The sequence below is a fragment of the Cervus canadensis genome, chromosome 2 (genome assembly GCF_019320065.1).
Source record: "Cervus canadensis isolate Bull #8, Minnesota chromosome 2, ASM1932006v1, whole genome shotgun sequence".
NCBI lineage: Eukaryota > Metazoa > Chordata > Mammalia > Artiodactyla > Cervidae > Cervus > Cervus canadensis.
Genome location: NC_057387.1, coordinates 9154945 through 9180918, shown reverse-complemented (window position 1 = coordinate 9180918; position 25974 = coordinate 9154945). Strand labels below are relative to the sequence as shown.

At 53.7% G+C, this 25974-nt stretch overlaps 2 protein-coding genes, 1 long non-coding RNA gene and 1 other non-coding gene across 14 annotated transcripts in view; 1 reads left to right on the top strand and 3 right to left on the bottom strand.

Annotated features, from left to right (window-relative positions):
- Positions 1–1867: 1867 nt before the first annotated feature.
- LOC122437564 lies at positions 1868–2031 on the bottom strand. Its single transcript, XR_006268372.1, has one exon. It is a non-coding gene; the product is annotated as a U1 spliceosomal RNA (small nuclear RNA).
- Positions 2032–3351: 1320 nt separating this feature from the next.
- VSIG8 (V-set and immunoglobulin domain containing 8) lies at positions 3352–11339 on the bottom strand. The gene is made up of 7 exons (XM_043452183.1): positions 11127–11339; positions 7434–7609; positions 6700–6901; positions 6355–6576; positions 5504–5629; positions 4972–5179; positions 3352–4055 (listed from the first exon to the last, which is right to left on the bottom strand). Exons 1-7 carry the CDS (start codon positions 11173–11175, stop codon positions 3773–3775), a joined length of 1266 nt encoding a protein of 421 aa, XP_043308118.1. The 5' UTR covers positions 11176–11339; the 3' UTR covers positions 3352–3772.
- Positions 3772–8125, top strand: LOC122431112. Of its 6 annotated transcripts, none has more exons than XR_006266442.1 (5): positions 3772–3997; positions 5587–5765; positions 6239–6442; positions 7560–7634; positions 7934–8125. It is a non-coding gene; the product is annotated as an uncharacterized LOC122431112 (long non-coding RNA). The 6 variants fall into 6 exon arrangements; XR_006266440.1 differs by having other exon boundaries at positions 3969–4079; XR_006266443.1 differs by having other exon boundaries at positions 3979–3997; positions 5370–5765.
- Positions 11340–22659: 11320 nt separating the features above from the next.
- Positions 22660–25974, bottom strand: part of CFAP45 (cilia and flagella associated protein 45) — a 43598-nt gene continuing 40283 nt past the window's right edge. For all 6 annotated transcript variants that reach the window (XM_043452157.1, XM_043452141.1, XM_043452133.1 and 3 more), the window contains 2 exons: positions 23238–23462; positions 22660–22859 (listed from right to left, as the gene is read on the bottom strand). In XM_043452157.1, the coding sequence (XP_043308092.1) occupies positions 22781–22859; positions 23238–23462 (304 nt within the window). In that variant the 3' untranslated portion in view covers positions 22660–22780. The remainder of the gene's footprint in view (positions 22860–23237; positions 23463–25974) is intronic.

Below are 25974 nucleotides of genomic sequence, written 5' to 3'. Positions count from 1 at the left end.
TTCTAATATAACTGCAGGAAACTGAATGGAATCCATTTTGTCTCCACACAGCAGGAATAAATGAAATGAGTCCTACAGGTGGACTGGATGGATGAAGAGCATGAATTCCAGAGCCTCACCTGAGGCTCCCTTGGGAAGCAGAGGGGGCAGGACTAAACATCCCAAAGAATGCTGCCTAGGCTGTGATTGAGTAATTAGCTCTCCAAACTCCTTTGCTTCCAGGGAAGCAGGGGAAACAATTAATCCCTCCATAGAGTCACACAGTGTGACTGGGCCTTGAGTAATTGAAATGCAATGGGGCAGCAAGCATAGTTATTCTACCAGAAGCACAGAAAAAAAAAATCACTGGGATTTCACACAGTTACGTTTTGGGGACTTAAGAGAGGATGACTAGAGAATGACTTCCTAAAACCTGAATCAGAGGATCAGAGAGGCAACTGAGTCAGGAAGGACTCAGGATGTCCCGTGAGTAGATTTCTCAGGGTTGGGTGTTCTAGGAGAGCCATTCACGGAAGATATGTGGATGGTAAGTTATGTTGTTGATGGTTACCAAGGACATATAAACTATCTGAATAATTTTTCATTGACTAGAGAAACTAGAATTCAGTTTTGGCAAGGCTGGGATGCCAAAAGGCAGAACTAGGAAGTGGGATGAGGACAACTGACTTGGTGCTGTGTGTGTCTCTGGAAAAAAAGAGAAAACTTGAGACTGCACTTAAGATTCCCTCGCTTGAAGCAACATTTGTGTACACAGCCTTCTGCCTCCTTGCAGACACGGTCTGCCTAAGTTTTGCGAGTCAGTTGTTAAATGCAACCACTATTACAAATAAAAGTATAAAAATTTACAATTAAATGAATTCTACTGAGACACAGGAGATAAGCATTCAAAATTCATCCTTTCCCAATTAGTTTGCTGCAGTTCATGACTGTCTTAATTCTTGAGGTTATTTACTTCTGCAGAGATGGTGTGATAGTGTACATTTCTCCTGACTCCACTGTAAGGACATCACATCGACAGCCTGAAGTCAGCCATAGTGGGAGAATTTACATGAGGGCAATAGCAAATGATACACATTAGGGCCTTTTGGCCCCCTACATGCTCAACTTCGCTCCCAAAACCACTCATAAACATTTACCACCATAAATGTTCTCCAATACTGACAAGGTTTCAAGCAGGAGAAATGAAAAAGCCCAAGGTGTCCCTGAAGCAAAACCTTCAGAGCAGAAACTCCCATCCTTTCTCACTCAGAGGTGATGAGTGCAGTGATCATTTATTTAGGGATTTCGGAACTTCCTGGGCTTCCCTGCTGAGTCACCCTGCCGAAAGTTGTTTCCAAAGTCTCTCTAAAATCTCTTACTGCTTCTTAATGAGCTTTTCTTGCCAGCACCTTGTTGTTCTCACCCTTCAAAGGAAGGCTAAGTCTGAGCATGGCTCCCTGGTTCCTGGAATGGGGAAGATGATGTCATTCAACACAACCTGCACAGCCGGCTGCCTTGTACCTCACTTCCTTGTAGGGAGCTGAGCTGGAGGGTCTCAGACTGGGAGAGCCCTCCCCAAGTCACCCTATTCAATCCCCAGCCTTAGGGCAAACATGTGCCAGGCCCAGCATCCTACTGAAGTTCTCTCTATGAACAAATCATCCTATAGGTGCTGTTAAATGTCTCCAAATGAATGAGGGAGGGATGATTCCTGCAGTTCTCTGCTCCCCTCACTTAGTCCCCTTACTCCCTCCCACTGTGTCCCCATCCATCCTCAAGAATCCCCACCTCCCCCCAATCCCACCCTCCACCCCCCACCCCCACTCTAAGACATCTCTCCCTGGCTCCCTCTGTTCCACCATCATCTCTTCTTTCTTTTGTTTTTCTTCAGGACAAAGTGTGAATGCAGTCGCCCCACTAGCACAAATTATGCAATCGAGTTTCCCACATTTGAGTAAATCACAGGGGCAGCACATCCAGAATGCAATGGATGAGCCTTGCCCTGGGAAAACCACCTTCGTGATCATGGTGTCTCCCCTGCCAGGTAAGTATCACCTCTCCTTTCTCTTCCCAAACTCTATCAAGGCAGAACCAGAGATGCCATCACCCTTTTGCAAGTACCCAAGCCAACAAGAAGGGTTTCCTAGTTACATACAACAAAGCAAGGTTTCAGGGCTTCCTCTATCAACAAACTCTGAGGTCCATCCATTCCCCACACTTCACATGGCCACAGGGTAGAAACAGAAAAACTTCAGGAGCCCAGCTTCTCCTTAAGAGAAAAAGAGGGAAAAAAAAAGAAAGAAAGAAAAGGAAGTGCTATGCTCTCAAGAGGCAGGCGACTGGGCAGAAGCAGGTAGAGCAGAGTGACCTTGAAGTACTATGCTCCTCAGAAGAGCCTCCACCCCTAAGCCAGACACAGGTTCAGTTGTGTTCCTGCTGCAGTCATCCAGTATGGAGTACGGCCACTTGGTCCATTAGGGGCAGCTGAATTGAGACTGTGATGCTTAGGGCTCACTAAGAGTAGCACTTGGGCCAAGGGATAAAAACGATGTGGGGACCCAATTTGAGTTCAACAGGAGAAAGATACCTCTGACAGGCAGAGGCCAAATGGACTGATTTGGGAGGTGCCACTGCAGGTATTCGAGAAGAGGTTGGAATATCTTTTGTCAGGAATGTAGAAGAAGGAATTCAAATATCAGGGAAAGAGCACGATGTCTGAGAGTCAAACACACCTGGACCAAAACCTGTTATTACCTGTGATCTTGGTTAAGATACTGAATACCTCTGAGCCTCAGTTGCTTCATCTATATAATGGGATACTACACCTCACAGGATTAAATAAGACGAAATATCAGAAAGCAGCTGGCATTCGGAGGGTGCCCAATAAATGTCAATCCCCTTTCCATTAAAAAGGGGGCTAGGTTAGATGAATTTAGTTTTTCTACCCCAGAATAGGACTCTGAAACCTTTCCTAGTTGCTGAGAAGGATGGCATACATCTGGGAGAGATCAGAGAGTCAGGATTTGGTAGGTGAGAGGAGAAGGAAGAAGGATGCTGCGAGTGGTCAGGGAGTACTCAGAGAGGTCATGCCTGACAGTTCCTTGTTTCCTCTTTTGATTTCTGGAATAAAAGAGAAAAGCGGGATTCTGGATTGAAAATCGAGCCTGAAGAGTCTGTTTCTCCATCTGCCTAGGGAAAGGTAGGAATAGACAGCCCCTTCCAGCTCTGGCTCCCGATCAAGGAGGGGAAGGGGGAAATGTTGAGGAAATGATGCTAGACAACTGGAAGCAACGACCTCTCCCCTACCCCTGAGCACGGCCCACCACCCTGACCCCACGCCCAAACCTCCGTGGAACCACAGCCACCTCAGTCTCGAATCTTACATTTTCTTTATTGTGCTAACACTGCCGCCTCGGAGCTCAGATCTCACACTCACAATTCAGTCCAGATCCCCACCCACCCAGCCCCCGGGGCTCTCTGCCTTGGCTGGGGACACCGGCCTCCGGCCACTTGCGCTCTCGGACACTTCCTCCTCTCTCCGTCTCCACGAGCCTGGGGCTCCGAGGATGAGGAGAGGCCCCGGATGGCCTTTCTCTGCCTTCTCCCGCCCTCTCCCACGTTTAGAGGAGGAGGCTCAGCCGCTCGACTCAGTTCCCGAGGGAAACGTCCTCAGCCCCCAGCCACCGCGCGGCCGGGAGCAGCCGAGGTCGGCGCCGGCCCGAGCGCGTCCCCAGCTGCGAGCAGAGAGCCCCGCGCCCCCCTCCCAGTCGGGGCGCAGCCCAGCGCCGCGCGCTCACACCACGAGGCCGTCCTTGCTCTGCAGCGGCCCCTCGGCGGCGCTGCTGGCGGGCTCGGCGCTCTTGACCTGGACGTAGACCGGGGAGGGGCCCGCTTCGCAGGCGGCGGCCGCGGGGGCGGGGCGGGGCGCCAGGGCCACGCCCTCCGGGCCGCCGCAGGGCGGAGGCGCGTACTTGCGGCGCAGGGAGCGGCTGACGTTCTGCGTCGGGTACCCCAGGAGGTGGGTGACGCGGCTGCCGCGCCCGCTGGCCTTGCACCCGGGCGCCACGGCGTCCTCTCTGTGGAAAACAACAGGCGGGCGGGTGAGCGGGCTCCTCCGCGGCGCGGCGTGGGCACGGCCTGGGCAGAGCCGGGGGCTCTTGGCAGTCTCTCGTCTCCCGCGCCTCCCTCCGCCTCCCCTCGCCTCTCAGCCTCAGCCTCGACCTACTCTCCTCTCTGACCCTTTCTGGACCCGCGGCCCCGCAGCGCTCCCGGAGCCACCGTCCCCATCCTCCTCCGGACGGGGCTGGTCCACACGTGTCCGGACAGCCCACGGCAGGGCAGGCCGCCCCCTCTAGGCGCCCTCCTGTCCCCTTGTGAGGTTTTCGCAGAACCACCGGCTCTGACAGAAAGGGAACCTTGGAGATCCAGAAGGAGCTGCTTTCCCTGACCTTCTTTCCTTCCTTAATCCTGACCTTGCCTTCTCTCTCCTTCTCTTCTCGCCTCTCCTCTCTTAATCTTCTCCATCTTTCTCTCCATCCCCAGGGCATTGCAATCATTAGCACTACTAGGCTTGTTCTGTTTTTATTTCTAGTTTGTTCCTAATATAAGTTATTAGCACTATTCTTAATATTAATGAACTCTTCTTAAGTAAGCATGTCCAAGAATTCTCACCGGCGCGATACAAGGGAAAAGTGAAAAAATTAATACAGGCCCTGCCCTCCAGGAGCTTACAGTCTAGACAAGACAAGAGAGGTGCAAAGACGCGAGGGAGATGGAGGGCAGGAAAGCAGAAGAGAAGACTGGCAGGGGAAGGGGAAAGAGAAAAGCCATGCGATGAGGGGCCGGTTGACATGCTGTGGTCCCAGCACTCCGTGGCGATGGTAGGCAGGGTGGGGGTGGGGGTCCCAGCCGGCCGGTGGCAGGCAGGGGTGAGAGGGAGCAGGGCGCCGGTCCCCTGCCGCGCAGCAGCATGCAGCATGCATCAGGTTTTACCTGATCTCATTAGACAAGTCGCCGCAGGCCCCTCCGCCGACCCCGCCGCCGACCCCGCCGCCGTAGCCGAAGGGACCGCGGGAGCCGCCGCCGACCCCGGCGCCCCCGCAGCAGCAGCAGACGAGCCCCCAGATGCCCACCAAGAGGCAGCCCAGCGCGAGCAAAGAGCCCAGCACTGCGCCGATGATGATTCCTATGCGCCGGGTGTCTGGGGAGAAAAGGAGACTAGTCAGGCTTTCTGCAGCCTGGCAGTTGCTTGGCTAACCCGGAGTGGCAAGCACAGGGCTTCTGTGTGTAAAAGAATAGGGGACCCAGGGGGTCTCAGGGCCCTTGGACACACAGTGAGGAATATATGAGGAGAGGCAAGTTAACTCCTCATATTTGCATGTTTCTCCCAGGGCTCCCAGGGTGACCTTGGCAGAGCTATATGCACTGATGAGACCCATAAGGCTGAGCCTGCTGAGACTCCAACATACAGCCCAGGTTCCTCCCGTCCAAACCTCCCGGCCGAGGGGCCGTTGCCTGCACCCACCTGAGACCTTCACCTCCACCACGCACACGCTGTAGCCCACGTGGTTGGCCACTGTGCACTGATACAGCCCATCATCCTTGTAGGAGATGTCCTTCAACACTAGGTCACCGTTGTTCAGGCCTGAAACTGAAGGAGCATCAGAGGGCAGTGGTGAGGCCAAGGGGCCCGGTCTTTGAGAGCTTCACCCTAGCCTAGACCACTGCGGGATGGCTCATGGAAGGAGGGTGTGTGTACACACACAAGTCCACCCCGCTGTGTCCAGGTGAGTCACCTTCCCCTGCTGAAAGAGAGCCAACGAAGGCCCCTTTCCCAGCAACAGGAAAGAGACCATGATTTCACTCTGTGACCTTAGGGAAGTATGCCCCCTCCCTGAGCCTCAGTCTCCTCATTTGTACTGTGAGGAGCGGGTTAGACCAGAGGAATTCTAAGGTTCCTTCCAGCTCTGATCGTCTTTGATTGTGAGTACCAGTCAGCATCTCTCTGTGCCGGCAGCTTTACACACCTCATCCCATTTAATTCTCACATGCCCTTGGAGGATAGCCCTTATTTCCCTTTTCATGTACTGTAGAATGAAACCAAGGCACACAGAGGTCAAGCCACTTGCCTGAGCCTTGCTGCCAGTCATGGTCCAGCCAGAATGCAAACCCAGCTCTATCCGAAACCATGCTCTTTCCAAATTAGTCATACTGCTTTCGACTGACTCTCCCCTTTTGCCTTCTCTTCCTCTCTCTATAGCAGCTTCTGGAACAGGCTCAGAGGAGGAGTCTCCCACAGTTGGTGCTGCTGAGGACCTAGGGAAGCCCCAGCGGGACCCAGCGTCCCCATCTTCCCCTCTTACAAGGCCCCCTCACCTTGACTGATGGAGCTGTGGAAGGACTCCTGGTAGGAGAGCTCAGAGTGGAAGCTGTGTTGAGAATGGTAGGACCCGGCACGGTAGGGGTGAGTATGCCCGCTGATCTTGGCCCACTTGTAGGTGAGAGGTGGGCTGCCCCCATTGGCAAAGCACTTCAGCACCACATCATTGCCATGTGTAAAGTGGCCCTCAGACCAGCACAAGGGCACCGCAGGCCGTGCTACAGGGGAGAGGGCAGTTGTGAGCCAGGGCCCAGCCAAGAGGCAGAGCCAGGCTCAGGATGGTCAAGCCACCATTGATTCTGAAGTCTGGGGAAGGGGATCCCAGAGGAGTCTGCTCATACCTTGGACAGTGATGATGACCCTCCGGGTGGCCGTGGTGGTCTTCTTCACCCGGCACTCATAGGTGGCTGTGTCGGAGACTTGCAGGTTCGAAAGGGTGATCGAGGCGTCGTACTGGCTGGGGTCTGAGGCTGCAAAGCGGACCCTCTGCTGCAGGTGGGGGAGGTTGCCATGGTTGATCCTCTTGTCCTGGTAACTAAGGAACTGTGAAGAGAAGAAAACAGAGATGGTGAGACAGGCAGAGCCAAGGAAGCCCTTGTGGATTGGCTGTCTGGGCAATTCACCGAACTTACCTGAGACTCAGCTTTCTTGGATGAAAAACAGGAATGATAATGCCTGATCCACTGACTTTTAACAGAATGTGTGAGATCATTTGAAATCAGGCACTCTTTGCCTAATAGCTACCTCCCAGGGGCACGTGAGGATTAAATGGGATGAGATGAATAAAGCCACAGGCACACGCAGAAGCTGGATGATACTCAAAGACTGTCTGAGCTGGAAGTATAAGGTCAGGCCAGGACAGTGCCCATCTTCCTTTTGGAGGGGTGGGAGGAGGTGGCCTGACTGACTGGCTTGATTGGAAATTACACAGCTCCTCCCCATTGCCCCACTCTCTCAGAAGCCTTGGGGAAAGTTCAAGGGCTTGGTTTTCTTATTTGCCCTGCAGTGTGCTAGCTGCCCAACAAGTAAATACTGTGAAGTGTGGAGTAAGGGGAATCACATACCCAGCACTTACCACATTCTCCCGATGTGAGGGGTCTGAGTTGACCTGCGTCCACTCGATGTCCAGCCCGTTAGGACCATAGTCCTCAGGGTCCAGGATGTAGGGGCAGCCCAGCCTCACATTGTCACCTTCCGCCAGGTACAGGATCTCCTGGCCATCCCCGTTGATCCGTACAGCAGACAGCAGCGCTAGGACACAGGCAGGCCAGACGGGGTAAGAGGAGCAGGACCGGGGCTTGGGTGATCAGCTGCAGCCCCCTTCTCTCCACCATTCCTTGTCAGTGGCGGCCCGGGCCTCAGTGGGGGTTCCTCAGGGAGCAGGGCCTGCTCTCAGAGTGTGCGTGATTTGATCGCGGCATATCTGTGCCGACTTATGTTAGCGTGTCTGTATTCTGTAACTGTGTAGAATTGCAACTATACTATTTGTATATTGTATATATATAGTTGTTAAGAATGCTTGTATATGGGACTTCTCTGGTGGTTCAGTGGTTAAGAATTCGCCCTCCAATGCAGGGGGTATGAGTGCGATTTCTGGTCGAGGAACTGAGATTCTACACCCCGTGAGGCAGCTGAGCCCACACACCACAACTATTGAGCCAACACACTCTCGAGTCTATGCGCCACAACTCGAAAAAGCCCGTGTTCTGCAGTGAAGACCCAGCACAGTCAAAAGTAACAAAATAAAATTTTAAAATAAAATATGAATGCTTGTATGTATGCATGATTATATATGTATGTGTGGCTATGTCCACATATGTACATTGTGTGTTTCTGAGTGTTTGTGGCTGCTTATGCGTACTGTAGGGAGATTTATGTACATGACTAGGTAGAGTGTCTGCTTCCATATTTACATGACAGTCGCTGTGGCTATGAGCGTGTGTGTGCCTATGTGTGGAGGCATGGAGCACATTGAGCTGTTAAATGCTCTGATGGAAGCGACTGGTTGGTTAAAAGCCAGTTCTGTCTGGACCAAGTGAAGTGGTCATGTCCAGAGGCAGGAGGATGGACACCATGACCTCCGGAGTCCCTTTCCAGCCCAAGGAGCAGAAGAATGGGTAGTCTCTGCGTGTCTATGTATGCCAGTTCATGTCTGTGGCTGTGTGCCTGTGTGACAGTGTGTGCCTGGCTGTGGAAGTGCTCTGAGTGTTGTGGGTGCCTATGTGCAGCTGTGACCAGGAGCCTGGCTGCACCCGTGTGTGACCGTGAACGGTGGTGCTGAGGCCTTGGCCGCAGTCGTCTGTAGCACAGGACGGGTGAGACTTGCGTGAAGGCATGTGGCGTTGTATGCTCTGCGTCCTGCCCCCTGCGTGATCGTGTGGCTCAGGTACCGCCGCCCCCACAGGCTCGCTCCACTGGGGGCCCCTCCCACTCTACCAGCCCTAGCCTCACTGAGTCAGCCCGGGGTGAGGAGCCAGGATCTGGAAGCTCAGGACTGGTCTCTCCCTCCCTCCCCTGAAGCCCCAGGCAGGTGCTAGCCCCAACCGGTTGGACCTACAGAGGAACACGATGTTGGGGGTGGGGGGAGCGGTGCCCAAAGGGCCCCAACCCTGGCTGAGCGGGCAGCACGCCGCCTCCGTCTCCGGCCGCCCCCTCGCCCTCGGCCCCTGGCCAGCCTGGCTCACTCTGCAAGAATCAGCGAGTCCTTTGGCGTCTCGGTTGCCCATCCTGCTCTTGCCCTTCTCTGGCTCTCTCCCAGGACCACCTGCCCACTTAGCATCCCACACACACACGATCACACACTGTCACAGCCAGAGAGACCAACACATGGACACACTCTTACACGCCTTCAAAATGCAGACTATGGAGTCCCACCTTCCTATACGCACAGACACACAACTACACACAAACACAGGTACATATTAATCCAGAAGATACACCCACTGCATACACTGGCAATCCCCCATGTGCATTCATTCAAGACTAAGCTACAGAAGCTTAGTCTGGTTCTTAGAGAGCCAGCAGGCGCCCTTTCAACATCCGCAGCACCGCAGGCACCACTGAACCTGCCCTTCAGGATCCCAGCTGGGCCATCAGCCATGCCCTGAACCTGCCCCCCACCCCTGCTCAAGTCTGCAGGGTAACCCAGAGCAGGCAGACTCGCTGCTGCTGCCGGGCCTCTAACGGGACTCGGTGATGCCTTCCCTAGCCCCAGGCCATGCTAACACCAGCCCACTCCCGAGATAAGGATCCTAACACCACCTGCCAGGTCCTGGGCTGGCACAAGGCAAGCCAGAGATGAGCCAAAACTCAGTGGAGAACACAGGCTCCACCCTGGGGAAGGACTGTCGAAAGCAACCGACCAGAGAATATTCTCCACACCCTGGAAGCCAGCCGGGCAGGAGGGTAAGTATTCTGGGCAGGGGGCTTGGGAGGGAGGGATGGGCTGAAAGAGAGTGTCTCCACCCTGCCCTAGGCTGAGTGTCTGCCTTTGTCCCAGGCCAGGGAGCCTCACCCTAGCCTTTTAACCTCCCTAAATCTCCCTCAGCGTCCTCCCAGCCTTTCTGCACCCTCTTGCTCTCCTGGGGAAGTCATTCCTGGTGTCTCACCTTCACTCCTTTCGCTGTGGTGCTAAGGAAGTACCTCCAGGGAATGTGAGCAGAGAGAGAAGCTGGGGGGAGGGAAGAAGACCAGAGTGAAGGCGTGAGAGTTGGGTGCAGAGACTCGGAGGAGGGGCAGGGAAATCACGACAGGCTTGCCAAAGAAGAGGGCAGATGCCTCAATAGCCGGGTCTACTCTCAGCTTATAAATCCTTTGTGAATTTGTAAGCTGCTTCCAGAGCCATGAACCCTCCTTCTGCAGATGAGGGGGGAGAAGGGAAGGGAGGGGAGAAACGGCAGCCCCCACAAAAGGTATACACACGACACAGAGAGATGTGCCAGGTCCCCACAGCACAGCTTCCACAGTAAGCTCTGCCAGGCCAGCTCCCACCAGACAGAGAAGGTGTTGCAGGTGTTGCAGAAAGGCAGTCACTCACATGCTCCCCCCTCCCTGAGCTCCTCCCCTGTGCCCCCTCAGCCTGCACACTGACCCCCGAGAGCATCTCAGCCATGTCCACCGATGCCCACACAGATGGGCTCTTGCTAGGACTTGCCCCGTCCTGGGCTGGCAGCCTCGATGTCGAGTCCGGAGCCCTGCCCTCCAGGCCTGTCCCAGGGAGAGGGCTCTGGGAGTCACCTTCCCCACCCTCCCCAGGCTCACGCTGGAGGGGCTGGGGGCTACCCTGGTGCTCTCACAGCGCAGGGGCCCAGTCCTGCTGGAAGCAGCCCATTCATTCACCTGCCTGAGGCTCTGCCCTCTCCAGGCCAGTGGGGTGGGAGAGAGGCCCTCCCACTGGGAATAGCACACAGACCAATGGAAAAGGGATCTTTCCAGGCTCCTCCTCAGCCCCCACCCCCAGTTCCCATAGTAACTCCCAGGGAGCCCTATGCTCCCATTTTCAGCAAGTACGAACGTGTGTGAGCCCCACAGGTTCACAGACACAACGAAGAGACATCCAAGAACACATGCCCCAAGCCTTCAAGTGCAGGGCTGTCCTGGGGAGAGGTCCCCTTGGCAACATCCACACCCCAGCCCAGCAGGGCGAGGGTGGACAGCACCCTGCCAGGGAATCCGAGCGCACCTTCCAGGCTCCTCTGTGTGCCCCTCACTGCCTTTCTCCTGTGCATGCGGCATCAGTTGGGCATCCCGCCCCTGCCCAGCCCCATACCTGGGCTCAGGCACACGAGCAGAAGGTGGAATGCTCCTCGGACTCCCATGTCTCTCGGTTCGGTGCTTCCTCCGCCTGGGCTGGGATCCCTGTGGCCGGTGGCTGCAGGCCGGCGGCAGTGGATGTGTGGGGACAGGTGGAGGGAAGGGGAGCAGAGGGCCCAGACGCTGCCCGGGGGTGGCAGGAAGGTGCAGCAAGTGCCCTGCTGGGGAGCAGCCGGAGTTATTTCTACAGCAGGGAGGGGGCCTGGTCCCCGCCTTGGGGAGGAGTCCCAGGCGCCCTAATTAGCAGGGTGACAAAGAGTGGCCTACCCAGGCATCACCCAGCCCTTCCCCAAGCTCTTCCCTATCCTGAGAGAGGCGCAGGGCGGCCAGCGGGACTTGTAATTAGGCACCTGTTAAACTTCCACTTCCTCCTGGCCCCATCCTTGGGGTGACAACAGTCGCCCAATTTTACGGCGTCCACGGAGCACCCCTCACCACTCATTTGTTGCCTCTTCCCTCAGGGAAATGGAGACGAAGAAGGGGAAGCCAGGCTGGCGATGGAGGGGTGACCAGGAGCTGAAGGCTGGCGCTGACCCCAGGGCACTGTGTCTGACACGCAGGTTTCCAAATCCCACCCCCTCCTCATTCCCTGACCCTGCAGACCCCCTCCCACCCAGGCCATGACCTGTGGGAAAGGGAACCAGGGAAGGGGAGGGACTGGAGGACTCCTCCTGGGACTGGAGGAGAGGCCCCAGATGAAAGGGACCCAGGACCTCAAAGGGTGTCAGGCCTCCGGAGCCGAGAGCAGGAGGGAAGGGGTCTTGCCCTGGCTGCCCCCTCTGGAGCTGTGCCCTGCACTCATACCTGAGGCAAGGTCACCCCAGGTGCAGGGAACCCCTGTAGAACCAGGTGTGTTACGGGGATCCAGCCCCCCACCTCCCATACACAACTAAAACCAGTTCAGTGAGGCCTAAGAGGAGAGGGCCCGGGGGTGTAGAGGGCATGGGGTGAGCGGCCGGGCGGGTGAGGGGCTGCTGGGGAAATGAGTGCCAGGAAGGCAGGGGAAGGGGCGTGCATTTGTGTCTGTACACCCCTCCCCAGAGTGTCTGTCGAGGAGTACTAAGCCCCCTGTACACCCTTCTTTTAGGGATCGAATGGTGCCCTTGCTTCTGTGCCCAGGGAGACCAGGGGCCCTCCTGACATGGACGGCCATCGGGGTGACCAAGCCCCCACCTTTCCAGGCAGGTTGGAGCTGGGATGAGAAGTCCTGCTGGGCAGGGGGAGAAAATGGAAGGCCAGCCCTTGCTCGTTGGTCCCGGGGCAGGGCGGGGTGGGGGGAGGGTCCCAGAACAGGCCTTGGGCCTCCCCTAGACTCCAGGACTGCCCCATACACAGTGGTAGGGGCCCAGCCATGAGTGGCTTTATTCAACAATTCAGCCCTCTCCAAAGCCTTAAGGGTCCTGCCCCATCGCTGACAGGGGCCCAGGAAGGGGATGGGGAAGAGTCTTGGAGAGAGTCACGGAGCTCAGGACGCTGCCAGGGCCCACCCTTCTGGGGAAAACAAGACAGAACAACAAGGAAGCACAAGGAGTCCATGCTGGAATCTCTGCATTCCAGCCCCCCAGCTGCACTCCCAACAATAACAGGGTGCTCCGGGGCCCACGAGTTGTACACTGTAAATGTCCGTATTTCCTTATTCACTTTAAGGATTATGGGATTGGCCTGCACACTCTGGAGAGCACCGATCATTATTCCCACTTTACAGATGGGGAAACAGAGGTCTGGAAAAACACGAAGATTCAGTCTAGGTGATGCTGCTAGGGCCTACGTGGAGAACAAGCAGGCATCCTGACTCTCCGTCCAGAGTGGACCAAGAAAAGGGCACAGTGACCCTGTGGGTTACTAGACCCACCCGTGGGCAAAGTCAGTGATAGGTGGAGGGGTGAACAGGTGGGGCCAGGAAGAGGGAGTCTGAAAAGAGAGGAGTAAGATTGTGGTTCCTTTAGACTGAAATGTAGGGCTGGAGTTTAACTACTGATTCTGAATTTTAGCTACTGTTAGAGTTGGAGAGAAGACTGGAGCTGAGATTAAGGTTGAGGTTAGGTGAAATGATGAATGAGGTTGAGGTCAGATTTGAGGTTGGGATGAGAGTTAACATTGAGATTAAGGATAGAACTTCAGCTAGAACTGAGGCTAGGCTTTATGGCTGGGATTCGTGTTTTGATAAGGAACAGGGTTTTAGTTTCATTTACAGCTTTGCCTGGGAATACAATTGAAGACAGGCTTGAGATTACTTTAGGATTGGATTTACAGCTGGGTTAGACTTGAGTTTGGGATTTGAGTTAGAATAGGCTATGGTTAGAGTTAAAACTTGGGTTAAAGTTACACAGACAGAGGGTTCATGGGGATCAAAAATGAGGTTGTATTTATGATATAGAAAGACCTCAGCCTCCATTCATTAAATCTAACTTTGGCTAGAATTTTCATTCCTTTCTTCTGGGAGAATACCAGTGGCACATGTTCATCGGGGTTTCAAAATTTTGGAAAGAGTTCTAAATACATGCACGCCCATCTGAAAGATATAAAGCAACTGAACCCCATAAGAAATACAACTTCTTAAATTCTGCTCCATGACCTAAGCTCACCATCTGGTCAAGCTCCCAGAAGGGCGTTTGGGGAGGGGATGCAGGAAGTTATATCAGTGAGTGGGGCTCTGACACCAAATGGAACTGGACAATAGGGTCTGTCAGAGGCAATTTTACTTGGGTGAGGGTGTTCCTGGTTTTGAAGTCGAGGAGATGGGCACTGGGGGAGACCAAGGACCTAGATGCTCCTGGGAGAACAGCCACTTTTGAGGTCTCCATGCAGGGGCTCCTCAAAGTCTCAAAAGGCAGGACACATTGTTGTTCCCCTTTGACCCACTGAGGGCTAATTGCCACCTCCTTGCAATCTGGGGCCCATAAAAGAAGCTGTCGCATTCCTGCCTTGCGCCCTGAGCCCTACAGGGGTTTTGGGGGGTGGTGTTGGAGTATCTGGGGTATCTGCTCAATTTTCAAAGCACAAGTCCAGCCCATAGCCCCTCCCTCTGGGACCAGCTCACAGCCCTCCTTTCTCTGTGACTTTCATCCTGGGGGAGGAGGCCCCCTCCCCCAAATCTTCCCTCCCTTTTCCCCACCAGTCTCCACCCCAAACATCCCGTTGCCCCACCCACTTCCTTTTCAGGTCCTATAAAGGTCTGGGCAGATCCAGGGAAGTATTGGAATTCCCTGTGTGCCCCCAAAGAGAGAGAGAGAGATTGGGAGAGGCAGTGGTTAGTAAGGGGGCAGGGAACACAGATGCCATCCAGGTGGCCCATCCAGAAGTTGGGAGAGGGTCAGGAGGCAGAGGATCCAGGCTACAATCTGGAACAGAGCACCCGATTTCCAAAAGGGCCCCTTGTTTTTCTTTGAGAAATCCGTAGCTCCCTGGGGGAGAATGGCCCCTCTATTGTGCGCGCACACACACACACCCCACCAGACTGGGTTGTACTTGCTTCTTTTCTAAGGCAGAAACAGAAACTCTAAGACAAAAACTTGGAAAGGCCTGAACAGGAGTACAGAGGCAGAGAGAAGAGGCAGGACAAGGACCTAGAGAGGCCCAGAGGCTGCTTCTGAGAGGAGGGGCAGCCCAACCCCAGAACATCGTGGGGAGGGACAGGCGCTCCCCCTCATCTGCCTGGACCTATCCCCAACCCCTCCCCCCAGGCCTCCTAGGCTCAGCTTCAAGCTCCCCATCTCCCCTCCAGGGCCCAGGCTCACCCCTGTGACATCCAGGGAGCAAAGAGTAGCCCTGGGAGTGCTGAGCAGAGAAAACCTCCGAGGACAGGATCTGGTGGCAGGAGAGCCATGGGACAGACAGTCTCACGCCCAGAGGGGGCAGACAGAGGCACCTGGTACGCAGTCACAGAGAAGCCCGGGAACCCCAGCGGTGACTGCCTTTCCGTCCAGCTCTCAGTGAAGGTTTGGTGTCGGAGATCCTCCAGGTGAGGTCCCGCTTGGACGAGAAGAATGGAGGTGCCCAGAGGTGGTAGAGCTGCTGTGATGGGAGCATGTCGAGTTCAGACAGGGAACAGTTACAGTCTAGAAAAGGCTTCCCAGGTGGCTCAGTGGTAAAGATTCCACCTGCCAATGCAGGAGACGCCAGAGATGCACGTTTAGTCGCTGGGTTGGGAAGATCCCCTGGAGGAGAAATGGCAACCCCCTCCAGTACTCTTGCCTGGAAAATCCGGTGGACGGAGGAGCCTGGTGGGCTACAGTCCATGGGGTCACACAGAGTCGGGCATGACTGAGCGACCGAGCACAGAGAGAGGAGGATAAGATCCACTCGTGAGGTTCAGTTTCAGGAACAAAATTAGGGTTTAGACACTGAGGCCCCCATCATGGCTAGTGGGCAAGAGTTTCTGAGATGTGACACCCAGGGTCTCCTTACGCCTCAGCTCAGGCTTCCCAAGGCTCAGTGATTCCTGCTCATCCACTTCAGAAGAACAGGGACCCTGGGAGGGAGCCTGGATACACCCAGATTTCTGCCAGCAGGAGACATCCTGGAGCTGACCCAGAGTCAGAAGAGCAGACAGCCCCGAAATTGTCCCCATCGCTGAAAGGAGTGGTCTAACCTACTTTATCAGCAGAGTATCTTAGCAAAGTGAGGCTGCTTAAATGCTAAAACTGGATTGTAATCAAGGAAACAAGTGGGGGAAAGAAGAATTCACTTTGAAAGACTATGTGAATCCCTGATGACAAACCTGAAGAAGAATTAAGAGACCTCAAGGATAAAAGAGATCAACCATTTCTTGCAGAACCTTCATCCATTCAACAAACCAGCCGGGCCTAGTGGCTAGGCCCTGGGGAAGCAACGGTTAACAAAATTCTGTCTTCTAGAGTGCTCAGTCTGGAGGGGGAGACAGACAAAGGAAGGGGCACCAGCTCCTATCACAGGCTGATGACCTCCCATCATATGTGGCAAGACCTCCTGGCGTGGTGGAAATGACCTTTTAACACCTATCTGAAGGATAACTAAGGATGTGCTTGGTTTGTCTGAGAGTGGAAAGAGGTGGCCGGCAGAGTATTTCAGTCCTTGAAAAATAAACCAGAGCCCTGGCAGACACAGCAGAGAAGAGAGTGAACTTGGAAAAGACAGCTGATGGTATTTTTGGAGTGAGAAGGCACAATCCTTGAGAACTGAACCTCTGGAGACCTTCTACCCCTGGGGTCAGAGCCAGACCCCCAGGATAAATCAGGCAACGAAGACGGATCATCCTGGACCATGTATGTTTGCATGTGGGGAGAGAGAGACCTTGTGATGATTACCCCACATGTCCAATGGGACTTTGAGCTTCAGTATCAATATTTATACTTCGGTAAAGCATAATTTTACTTTGTAGAAGTAAAATTTGCCTTGGGTTCTACCACCTGGATTCCCCAACACATATCCCCAGAGGGAGCGGTGGTTCCCCTTGCCCACTGCTCCTGAGTGGTTTCCAGGCTTGCCTTGTGTTCCTGGAATCTGCCAGGGAAGCTGTGGGGAGCTTTCAGGTAGCAGAGCAAAGCTGGGTGTGTGTCTGCTGCAAGGCCTTCCCCGCTAAGCCCTTCCGACCAGCCCTCACTCTTCCCTCCCTGTTTGTCTCCTGTTGCCTGGACACTGGGAAAGCAGGAGGTGGTGCCAGGGGGTGGGGCTCAGAGGCAACAGAGCTTGGCCAGGGCTGCCTGGGATGGTGGGAGTGTGAACTGTCAGGAGAGCAACATGCCGGGCCCAGGGGATAAATGGAAGGTTTCCCAGTTTCCCCGCGTCCTCCCTCCAACATGCTTCTCTCTCCCCCTACCAAATCCTCAGAAAAACACTGTGTTCCGGAACTGCACACGCTTCCCCCCAGGGGGTCAGGCTGCACAGTAGCTGGGGTAGGAGATATCTGAAGGGGCGTCATGAAGAAAACGTGGACTTGTTTTATGTGGTCCCAAGAAGCAGAACTAGGGACCCCGGAGGATGGTCATAAAGACATGTACTGACTCCATGTTAAGAACTTTCTGAGTATTGGGGTTGATCTAAGACAGTTTGGGTTTCGCTTTATGAGGTAATGAATAGCCGTTAGGGTGTGCAAGCTCAGATGCTCCAACCATTTGATTAGTTTACAAAGAAGTTTCCAGGATAAAAGAGTCTTGGATGTCATTTCCAGCCTTGACCTTCCATGATTTGGTTCTCACTCCCACTAGCCCCGGGGACAAAGCAGTCTTTCCCAGCATCTGTACAAAAAACTCATGAGCTCTGGGCAGTTTCTCCAACTCCCCACTCCCACTCAGCCCCTTGACTCTTCTTTCCAGGGACCCTATTCCTGTCACAGTCTCAAAGTCATCCAAGCGCAGGGAGGTGATGGCTACCCTGCTCCCAAGAGGACGTGGAGAATGTGGGAAGAAATGCAGGGCTGGGAGGTTGGGAGCTTGGGGAGTGAGGACAGAGGGAAGGTCTAAGCTATTTAAAGTCAGTCAAATCAAGAATAACTTCGTCTTTTCTGGGACTCTAGATTTCTGTGATGTTGGAAATGAGTTTCTTCCAGGTAACCTTGGTGTGATTTGCCAGGATCTCTCTCAGAGGGAGAGAGAGAGAGGGGAAGGGGGGCAGGTCACCTTGGCAGCAGCCTAGAATGTGAGAGAGACCTCTGGTCTGGAGTAAGCTACCCGTCCTCCACAGTCCTCTCCCAGGCCCCTAGGTCCCCGGGAGCAGCACTGGGGACGGATGGGTGAGAAAACAGTGAGGTGCTCCATGGACTCTCCGCCCAGACTTCTTGTCTGAGGCTCCAGCATCTCCCCCCTACTGTCACCTCAATACCCGCCACCCTTCCTCACCCCAGAAGCCCTGACTGGCTTTGAAATATCCTGAGCCCCTTTCATCTGAGCTTACTCAAAGTACTTTTATTGAGACCAGTTAATGCCCAGAGGTGGCCGGAGTCACTGACGGGGATGCTGAGGCTTCCAGGGGGTACTGCAGGACACCGCAGGGCCCCACTGAGTCAGGGACGGCCTGGCTCAGCCACCAGAGCTGGCTGCTAAGCCGTGCCCCCTCGGTGCTGCTTCGGCGGCAGGGCCAGAGGTTCTGAGGCCGCCTCCCAGCGCCAGGGCAGCGTGACACAGGCAGTGGGCACACGGGGGCAGGGAGCGCGTGGAGCCCAGCCAGGAGCTCTGGCACACGTGCCCAGGAGGCAGCTGCCTACAGGCCTGACTCAGTGCTCTACCGTGGCGTCCAGCCACTGGATTTTCCAGGCTGTACCAGCCCAGTCTGATGTTGCAAGAACCAGAACACCCGAAGTTCAGAAGAAAGGGAGCTGGTACTCACAGTCATTCAGGTACAACAAAGTTAACAGCTTGGGCACTTTTTTTTTTTCCTTACAAGGTTCTAACATCTGTACGTCAACAAAGACGATGCACCAATGAGCGCTTCTTTCTCACCCCCAGATTTCCTCCACACTGAACCACAGCTTGGAATCTCACAGCTTCCCAGAGAGCCCTAAGCTGATACAGCAGCTTGGAGGGGTGCACAGAGTCCATTTCTACCCCCGAACCCCAGGAGGGAAAGTTGAAGCCACCCCCTAGGAGAAAACACTCCCCACCCAAAAGTCCAGCATCAAGTAACAAGTCTGCGGCTGGTTGTTCCTGAATGGGGCAGGTGGAAGCCGTGGGGGGAGATCCATTATGCTTTCAAAACACTTTCAATCTGCTCTCTTTATCTCCGTGTCCCTCCCCCGCCCCCCTGCAAGCTGGGCTTACTACAGTCCCTTGCTGGCTCTTCCACCATATCAGGTAGCCTCAACCCTCCAGCCCCCATTTGACACCAGGGAACCTTTCCCTGTGATTATCCCCCTTGCCATTCCTCAGTGAAAAAGTGGGAGGGTTTATAAAAGGTGACCAAATGCAGCCAGCTGGCTTCAGATGACAGCTGCTGCCTGCCTGGCTGTCAGGAATGTTCCACTTCTAGGGATTAGATTCCTGCTGATGACTCAGGCCAGTCCTGAAGCCGCAGAAGCCTGTGTGGGGCTTCTCAGTTATCCTGAGAGAAGAAATCAAACCTCTCTCACATCATGGGCCAGCTCAGAGAATCCCTAGAGGGGAACAACTCTGAGGGGAGAACTCTTAAGATATTCCCCCAAACTATCTTCACTTGATCAGAGGTGGCTATATTCTCCCATCTCCAAAGCCAAACCCCAGTCACGTAACTTCTAGCTGCCCACCCAGGCCATGTCAAGACAGTCTCACTTTTAGGCTTTGGGATCTGTCAGGCTCCAATTTCAGGCTTTCCTGGTGGCTCAGACGGTAAAGTATCCACCCGCAATGCAGGAGACCTGGGTTCGATCCCTGAGTTGGGAAGATCCCGTGGAGAAGGGCGTGGCAACCCACTCCAGTATTCTTGCCTGGAGAATCCCCATGGACAGAGGAGCCTGGCGGGCTACAGTCCATGGGGTCGCAAAGAGTCGGACACGACTGAGCAACTCAGCACAGCACAACACTGGCTCCATTTCACCTGCAAAGAGTTCTGAGGAAGTGCTGGCCTTGCTTTTAACCCACAAAATTGGACCATTTTTCTCTACCTGGCTCAGAAGTTAGCATTGGGCACGGAAGCCCCTTTCTTCTTGACCTGCACTCCAAGGGAGCTTGTTCCTCCCAGCCCTGAGCTGGATGGGCTGGGCAAACTCCAGGCACCCAAGGCCCTTTCTAACTGAGAAGCTCCCCTGGGACAAGTAAGGACCCACCCCCTGGTCCCTGCAGGTATTATTAACTGTGAGGTAAAAGTGCTGCACTCAGTAAGTCAGCAAATTCGGAAAATTCAACTGTGGCCACAGGACTGGGAAAGGTCAGTTCTCATTCCAATCCCAAAGAAGGGTAACGCCAAAGAATGTTCAAACTATGATACAAATTGCATTCATTTCACATAGTGCATAGTGCATTGGAGCAAAGTTATGCTAAAAACCTTTCAAGCCAGGCTTCAGCAGTACCTGAACTGAAAACTTTCAGATGTACAAGCTGGGTTTCAAAGAAGCAGAAGAACCAAAGATCAAATTGCAACATTCACTGGGTCATGGAGAAAGCAAGAGAATTCCAGAAAAACATCTGCTTCATTGACTGCTAAATTTAGCCTTTGTGTGGATCACAACAAACTGTGGAAAATTCTTAAAGAATTTTATCTTTCTCCTGAGAAACCTGTATGCGGGTCAAGAAGCAACAGTTAGAACTGGACATGAAACAACTGGTTCAAAATTGGAAAAGGAGTAGGACAAGGCTGTATATTGCCACTCTGCTTATTTAACTTATATGCAGAGTACATCATGTGAAATGCCTGGCTGGAATCAAGATTTCCAGGAGAAATATTAACAACTTTAGATACTCAGATGACAACACTCTAATGGCAGAAAATGAAGAGGAACTCAAGAACCTTTTGATGCTGGTGAAAGAGGAGGGTGAGAATGCTGGCTTGAAATTCAGCATTAAGAAAATTAAGATCATGGCATCCAGTCCCATGACATCATGGCAAATAGAAGGAGAAAAGGTGGAAGCAGTGACAGATTTTTTTTTTCTTGGGCTCCAAAATCACTGCAGACGTTGACTGCAGCCATAAAATTAAAAGGTGCTTGCTCCTTTGAAGGAAAGCTATGACAAACCTAGACCTCATATTAAAAAGCAGAAACATCACTTTGCCAGCAAACGTCCAGGCAGTCAAAGCTATGGGTTTCCCAGTAGTCATGTATGGATATTAGAGTTGGACCATAAAGGCTGAGTGCTGAAGAATTGATGCTTTCAAATTGTGGTGTTGGAGAAGACTCTTCAGAGTCCCTTGGATGACAAGGAAATCTGACTGCAGTCCAAAGAGCTGACTCATTAGAAAAGACCCTGATGCTGGGAAAGATTGGAGGAGGAGGGGGCCACAGAGGATGAGATGGTTGAATGGCATCACTGGCTCAGTTGACATGAATTTGAGCAAACTCTGGGAGATAGTGGAGGACAGAGGAGCCTGGAGTGCTGCAGTCCATGGGGTCACAGAGAGTTGGCGACTGAACGACAAGGAATCCTTAGAACCTAAGCAAGTTGGCCAGCCGTCTCAGTGGCGTTGCCATGCTCTCTCTCCCATCCCAGGCTGGGCACCACGTCTATACAAGACCCCTGGGGAGGAAGAGGTCAACTTCTTTAGGTACGAGGGATGCACTTAGGGGAACTGAGCCGGGAAGGTGAGAAAGCCTCTTCCCCACGCAGCTGGTGAGGCTGCCCGTCTGATTCAGGGAGGAAGGGGACAGCAGTCTTCCCTGGTGGGGATGGTGAGGAAGGAGCCTGGGGAAGATGCAGAGGCAGAGGCAGCACAGGAAGCAGCCTGCCCTCTCTCCCTGGGTCCTATGAATAAAGGACTCTTGCCCAAGGCTCTCGTAACCTGGTGTTGTAAACAGCCGGGATGCGCCCGGTAGCTGTCCTCAGCCGGGATGGGCCCGGTAGCTGTCCTCGGCCTCCTCTCAGTGTAGGACCCGCCGAAGGAGACGAGACCGGGCTCTGGATTGGAGAAATGAAACTGAGGGGGAGGGAGGTTGCCATAGTGATGGGAGCTGGGTGGAGGCCCTTTCCCCGCAAAGGCATACAAAAATGGGGAACTGGCTCCATCTCTGGAAGCTAGTACACAGCCCCAGAATGGGAGCCTGATCATCAAGTCCTTCTAAATAGGCTGAGACTCTGCTAAAGATACAAGAAATCTGGTGGGAAGCAAGAGCAGATTGACTGACACAGATGAGATGCTTCTCTGTGACTGGAACCAGGTTCGCTGTGTTCACTGGAAATTGACTTCACTGGAAATGTACCTAGCATCTGGCAGGTCCTCAGAGATACTTGGACGAGTGAATGAATGAATGAAGAATATTTTGAGGGAGAGTGAGGCAAGCTAACACTGAGAAAGATGGCTTTGGGAAGCCCCACTTGTTGGAGCGAGGGGGGCTAAAGGGAGGCAGCCACTTGGGTGAGGGGACATCTGTGTCAGGTGAGGGTACCGGGCAGGCAGGGTGTGCCCTGATGGGAGACAGGGCTGGTGACACTGCCCAGAGTTGAAAGGGCTCTGGCAGAAGAGGGCTGACACAGGAGGGTGAGCCCCAGGCTCAAACATCACCCTCTCAACACTCACGGTCTGAGTCACAGGCATGTACCTGTAAGAGCTCTGGCACCTCCTTCCCCGGCCCTTGCCCCAGCCCCTCCCTGAGACAGCATCTCTAGCTCCTTGCCACGAAATGCCTCTGCGCTGGGCATGGAGTGGGGACAGAGATAAGACTGAGCTGAAAGTGGAAATGATGACAGCGTGCCAGAGGGTCACAAAAAAAGCCAGGAGACCCCAGGACAAAGGGACCACCTGGCTTAGGAGGGTTGACCACAAGGGAGCATCCTTTTATTTCTGTCTCCGACCATCATACTGCCCACAGCCCAGGGCCCCCGTAACCTATTTTGCTCCCCATTTAGTCCATAGCGGCCACATTCCCCACAGCAAGAAAGCTGGACTATTCCTTAGAGAAGAATAGATTTAATCTATAACTCAGAACTGTCTAGATTAGCAGCAGTGATGGACACCGAGAGCTGGGGAGGAACCTGCCCCCTTGAAGGCATCCTGAGGGGCAGAGGGGTTCCCTCAGTTCACAGACGTGTTGGCTGGGATGTTAGCTTTGCGCTCAGCTTCGATGCAGTACTTCTCAGGAAGGCCGGTGGCCCTGCAGGGAAAACAAAGGGTGGGCATAAGGGGTGGGGGTGGTGGGGAGGGGACCAAAGAGACAGCAGAAGCAGGCTGAAAGAACCTAGGGACATGTATCCCTGAGCCTGGTCCCACCACCCATTCCCCAAACACATCCCTGTCAAGACTCCAGCATCCTGCTAAGGAGTTCCCCAGAGACCCAACCAAGGACGTCCCAGTTTCAGAACATTCTGCAGGCGCCCCCTTCAGAGGCCAACAGCCCAGGTGAGCCTGGAGTCAGGCAGGGGGCCCTCCCCACACCCCGATCACCATCCCTTCGTTCCCCTAACCCTGCACCATCCAGGCTGCCTCCCTGGGGAAGGGGAGAGCAACTGGGGAGGAAGGGACCCCAGCGCACCTCAGCTCCTCGAGCTTTTTCCTCTTGATGTCTTCAATGCGCTCACGCCGCTTCTGGGCCTCCTCCTTGAGGCGCTGGCCCTCATCGAAGGTGGCGATCCGGGCCTGCACCTGCTTCTGCTGGTTCTCCCGCACCTGGCGCCGGAGCTCGTTGGCATGCTGTAAGCGCCCTGTAGCCTTTTTCTCTTCCTCCAGCCGCTCCTTTTCAATCTGCTCTCGCTGGGCCCTGAAGGAGGGACATGGGCTGTCGATGGGCTAGGCTGAGCTGGCCCAACCCAGGGAAGGGTTTGGGGGAGTTCCTGGGTGGGCTCCTCTAGGATGCTTCATAGAACAAGGAGGCCCTCCCTTTCTGTAGCTCAGAGATCAAACTCAAGGGCTGTTCCCAGCCAGGCCCAGCTTCATGGGCGTGTGACTCTATGTCATGGGCATGTGTAGAAGGGCCCCTTGCTTGACCTAAGGCTCTGCTATTTTAATTTTTGAACAAAGGGCTCTACATTCTCATTTTTCACCGGGCCCTGTAGATTTTGTAGCTGGCCCTACACCCAGGATTTCATCCACTGGAAACTATTTATTTATTCATTTATTTTTGCTTTGCTGGGTCTTTATTGCTTCTCGGGCGTTTTCTTTCTTTTTTCCAGTTGCAGCAAGCAGGGGCTACTCTTTAGCCGTGGTTCACAGACTTCTCTCTGCAGTGGCTTCTCTTACTGCCAAGCACAGGCTCTAGGGTGGGCAGGCTTCAGCAGCTGAGGCATGTGGGCTCAGCAGTCGCAGCTCCCAGGCTCTAGAGCACAGACTCAGTAGTTGTGGCACATGGGCTTACTTGCCCCGCGGCATGTGGGATCTTCCCAGACCAGGAATCGAACCTGAATCTCCTGCATTGGCAGGTGACTCTTTACCACTGAGCCTCCAGGGAAGCCCCACCGGGAGCTATCGCCCTCCTCTGCTCTCTGGTAACAATGCCCGACTCCTCTCCAGCTTGTTCTGAGATATCTTTCCCTCTCTCCCTTACTTCCCTGCCATTATCAGTAATAATGACATTAACAAAACCAACAAAGAGGATGCTTAGGAAGTTCAAAGGAGTCAAATCTGTGATGTTGGCTCTCCTTAATTGCTGGAAGAAGAAGGAACTTTGCCTGTTATCTCTTCTCTTACTGCTCCAACTCTTAAGTTTCTTTCAGGAGCCTCTTCCACAAGAAAACTTAATTGAACCCTGACACCCGAGGGAAAATGGCTAATGTAGACCAGATATGTTCAGGAAAAAAAAAAAAAAAGAAAAGCTCAAATGAAATGCATTCACATCTCAGAGGAAATGCAATCATAGGCCATCGTGAGCTAACATCTTATTTCTTTCTCAGTGTAATCAAAAACAAAATGTAAAATCATCTTAGGCCAGGCTCTCTCAACTGAGGTCACTCATACCCTAACCAAGAGCACCACTTCATTGACTCACTTCCCCCAGTCATCTTCCTAGCTCCAGCATGCATGGCGTGTCCTCTCAACTCCGAGCAACTCTTTTTTTTTTTTTTTTTAATTTATTTATTTGTCTGCACCAGGTCTTAGTTGGGGTATACAAGATCTACACTGTGGCATGCAGGATCTAGTTCTGACCAGGAATCAAACCAGGGCCCCCTGCTTTGGGAGTGTGGAGTCTTAGCCACTGGACCACCAGGGAAGTCCTGCAGCAACTCTTTTACACCATGTAGATACCTCCTAAATTTCTATACCTTCTACAGAGCCTTCTCAGTTTATCAAAAGAAAACTGCTGACACATCGATGAAAGCAGAAGACTCTCCCCCTTGCCTTGCCATTACGTTCCTATATAGATAACAGTTTTCTATTGTTTCACATGATGTGAAACAGGGTGGAAATGGGGGACCTGTATGTGTCACCAGACAGCCCCTGGGGTGGCATGCAATCGGAAGCCTGAACGGGAAGGGCCCAGTCATTCCACGGGATTGGGGCAAGGGTCCTGGAGCCTGGCTGCATTACCATCATCTGGGGACTTTCAAAACTACCAATGTCTGGGCCTCACCCCAGACCCGTTCAGTGAGAATCTCTGGCGGTGGTCCCTGGGCACTGGTACTTTTTTGAAAGCTGCCAGGCATTTCCAAGAACCACTGGGTAGGGTAGGTCAGCTATTTCTGCTTAGTCAACAGGCTGACAGTTAAAGGCATCCCTCTGTCCAGAAGCAGGAAGTCCATATATAGGCCATAGAGGAGGCCATGCTTTTGAAGCAGGAAAATCTCAATTGCTGGCCATGGCAGAGACGCTCCTAGCACTTGGAGACACCCACCATGGTGGTCACGTAGCCCTGGAGACACTAGGTCCGGATGCTAACCTAGAACAAAAGGTGAGATTGAACTTCTCCAAAGGGCTGGTCTAGCTTTAATAACTGACTAGTCCACATGCTCCAGGCAAACGAAGCTAAGAAGGGACACATGGGTCAGTGGCAACAGCAGGGCTTCAATTTCTTTCCATTAACATGTGTTAGTGACTGCTAATCGGAGAAGGCAATGGCAACCCACTCCAGTACTCTAGCCTGGAGAATCCCAGGGACGGGATAGCCGGGTGGGCTGCCGTCTATGGGGTCACACAGAGCCGGACACGACTGAAGCGACTTAGCAACAGCAGCAGCAGTGACTGCTAGAGGCAACCCAGATGTCCAGGAGCACAGAGGCTAGGGAGGGCAGATATCTAAAAGGCGACCTGGAGTCCAGGGGCAGAAGCTTTGGGACCAT

Bases quoted from the DNA above. Each gene is read 5' to 3' on its own strand.
- VSIG8 (XM_043452183.1), bottom strand. From the start codon at position 11,175: ATGGGAGTCCGAGGAGCATTCCACCTTCTGCTCGTGTGCCTGAGCCCA. The intron at 7,610-11,126 runs GTATGGGGCTGG...CCTGTGTCCTAG, and splicing joins GCTCGTGTGCCTGAGCCCAG to CGCTGCTGTCTGCTGTACGG. The intron at 5,630-6,354 runs GTGAGGGGGCCT...ATGCTCCTTCAG, and splicing joins CCACAGCTCCATCAGTCAAG to TTTCAGGCCTGAACAACGGT.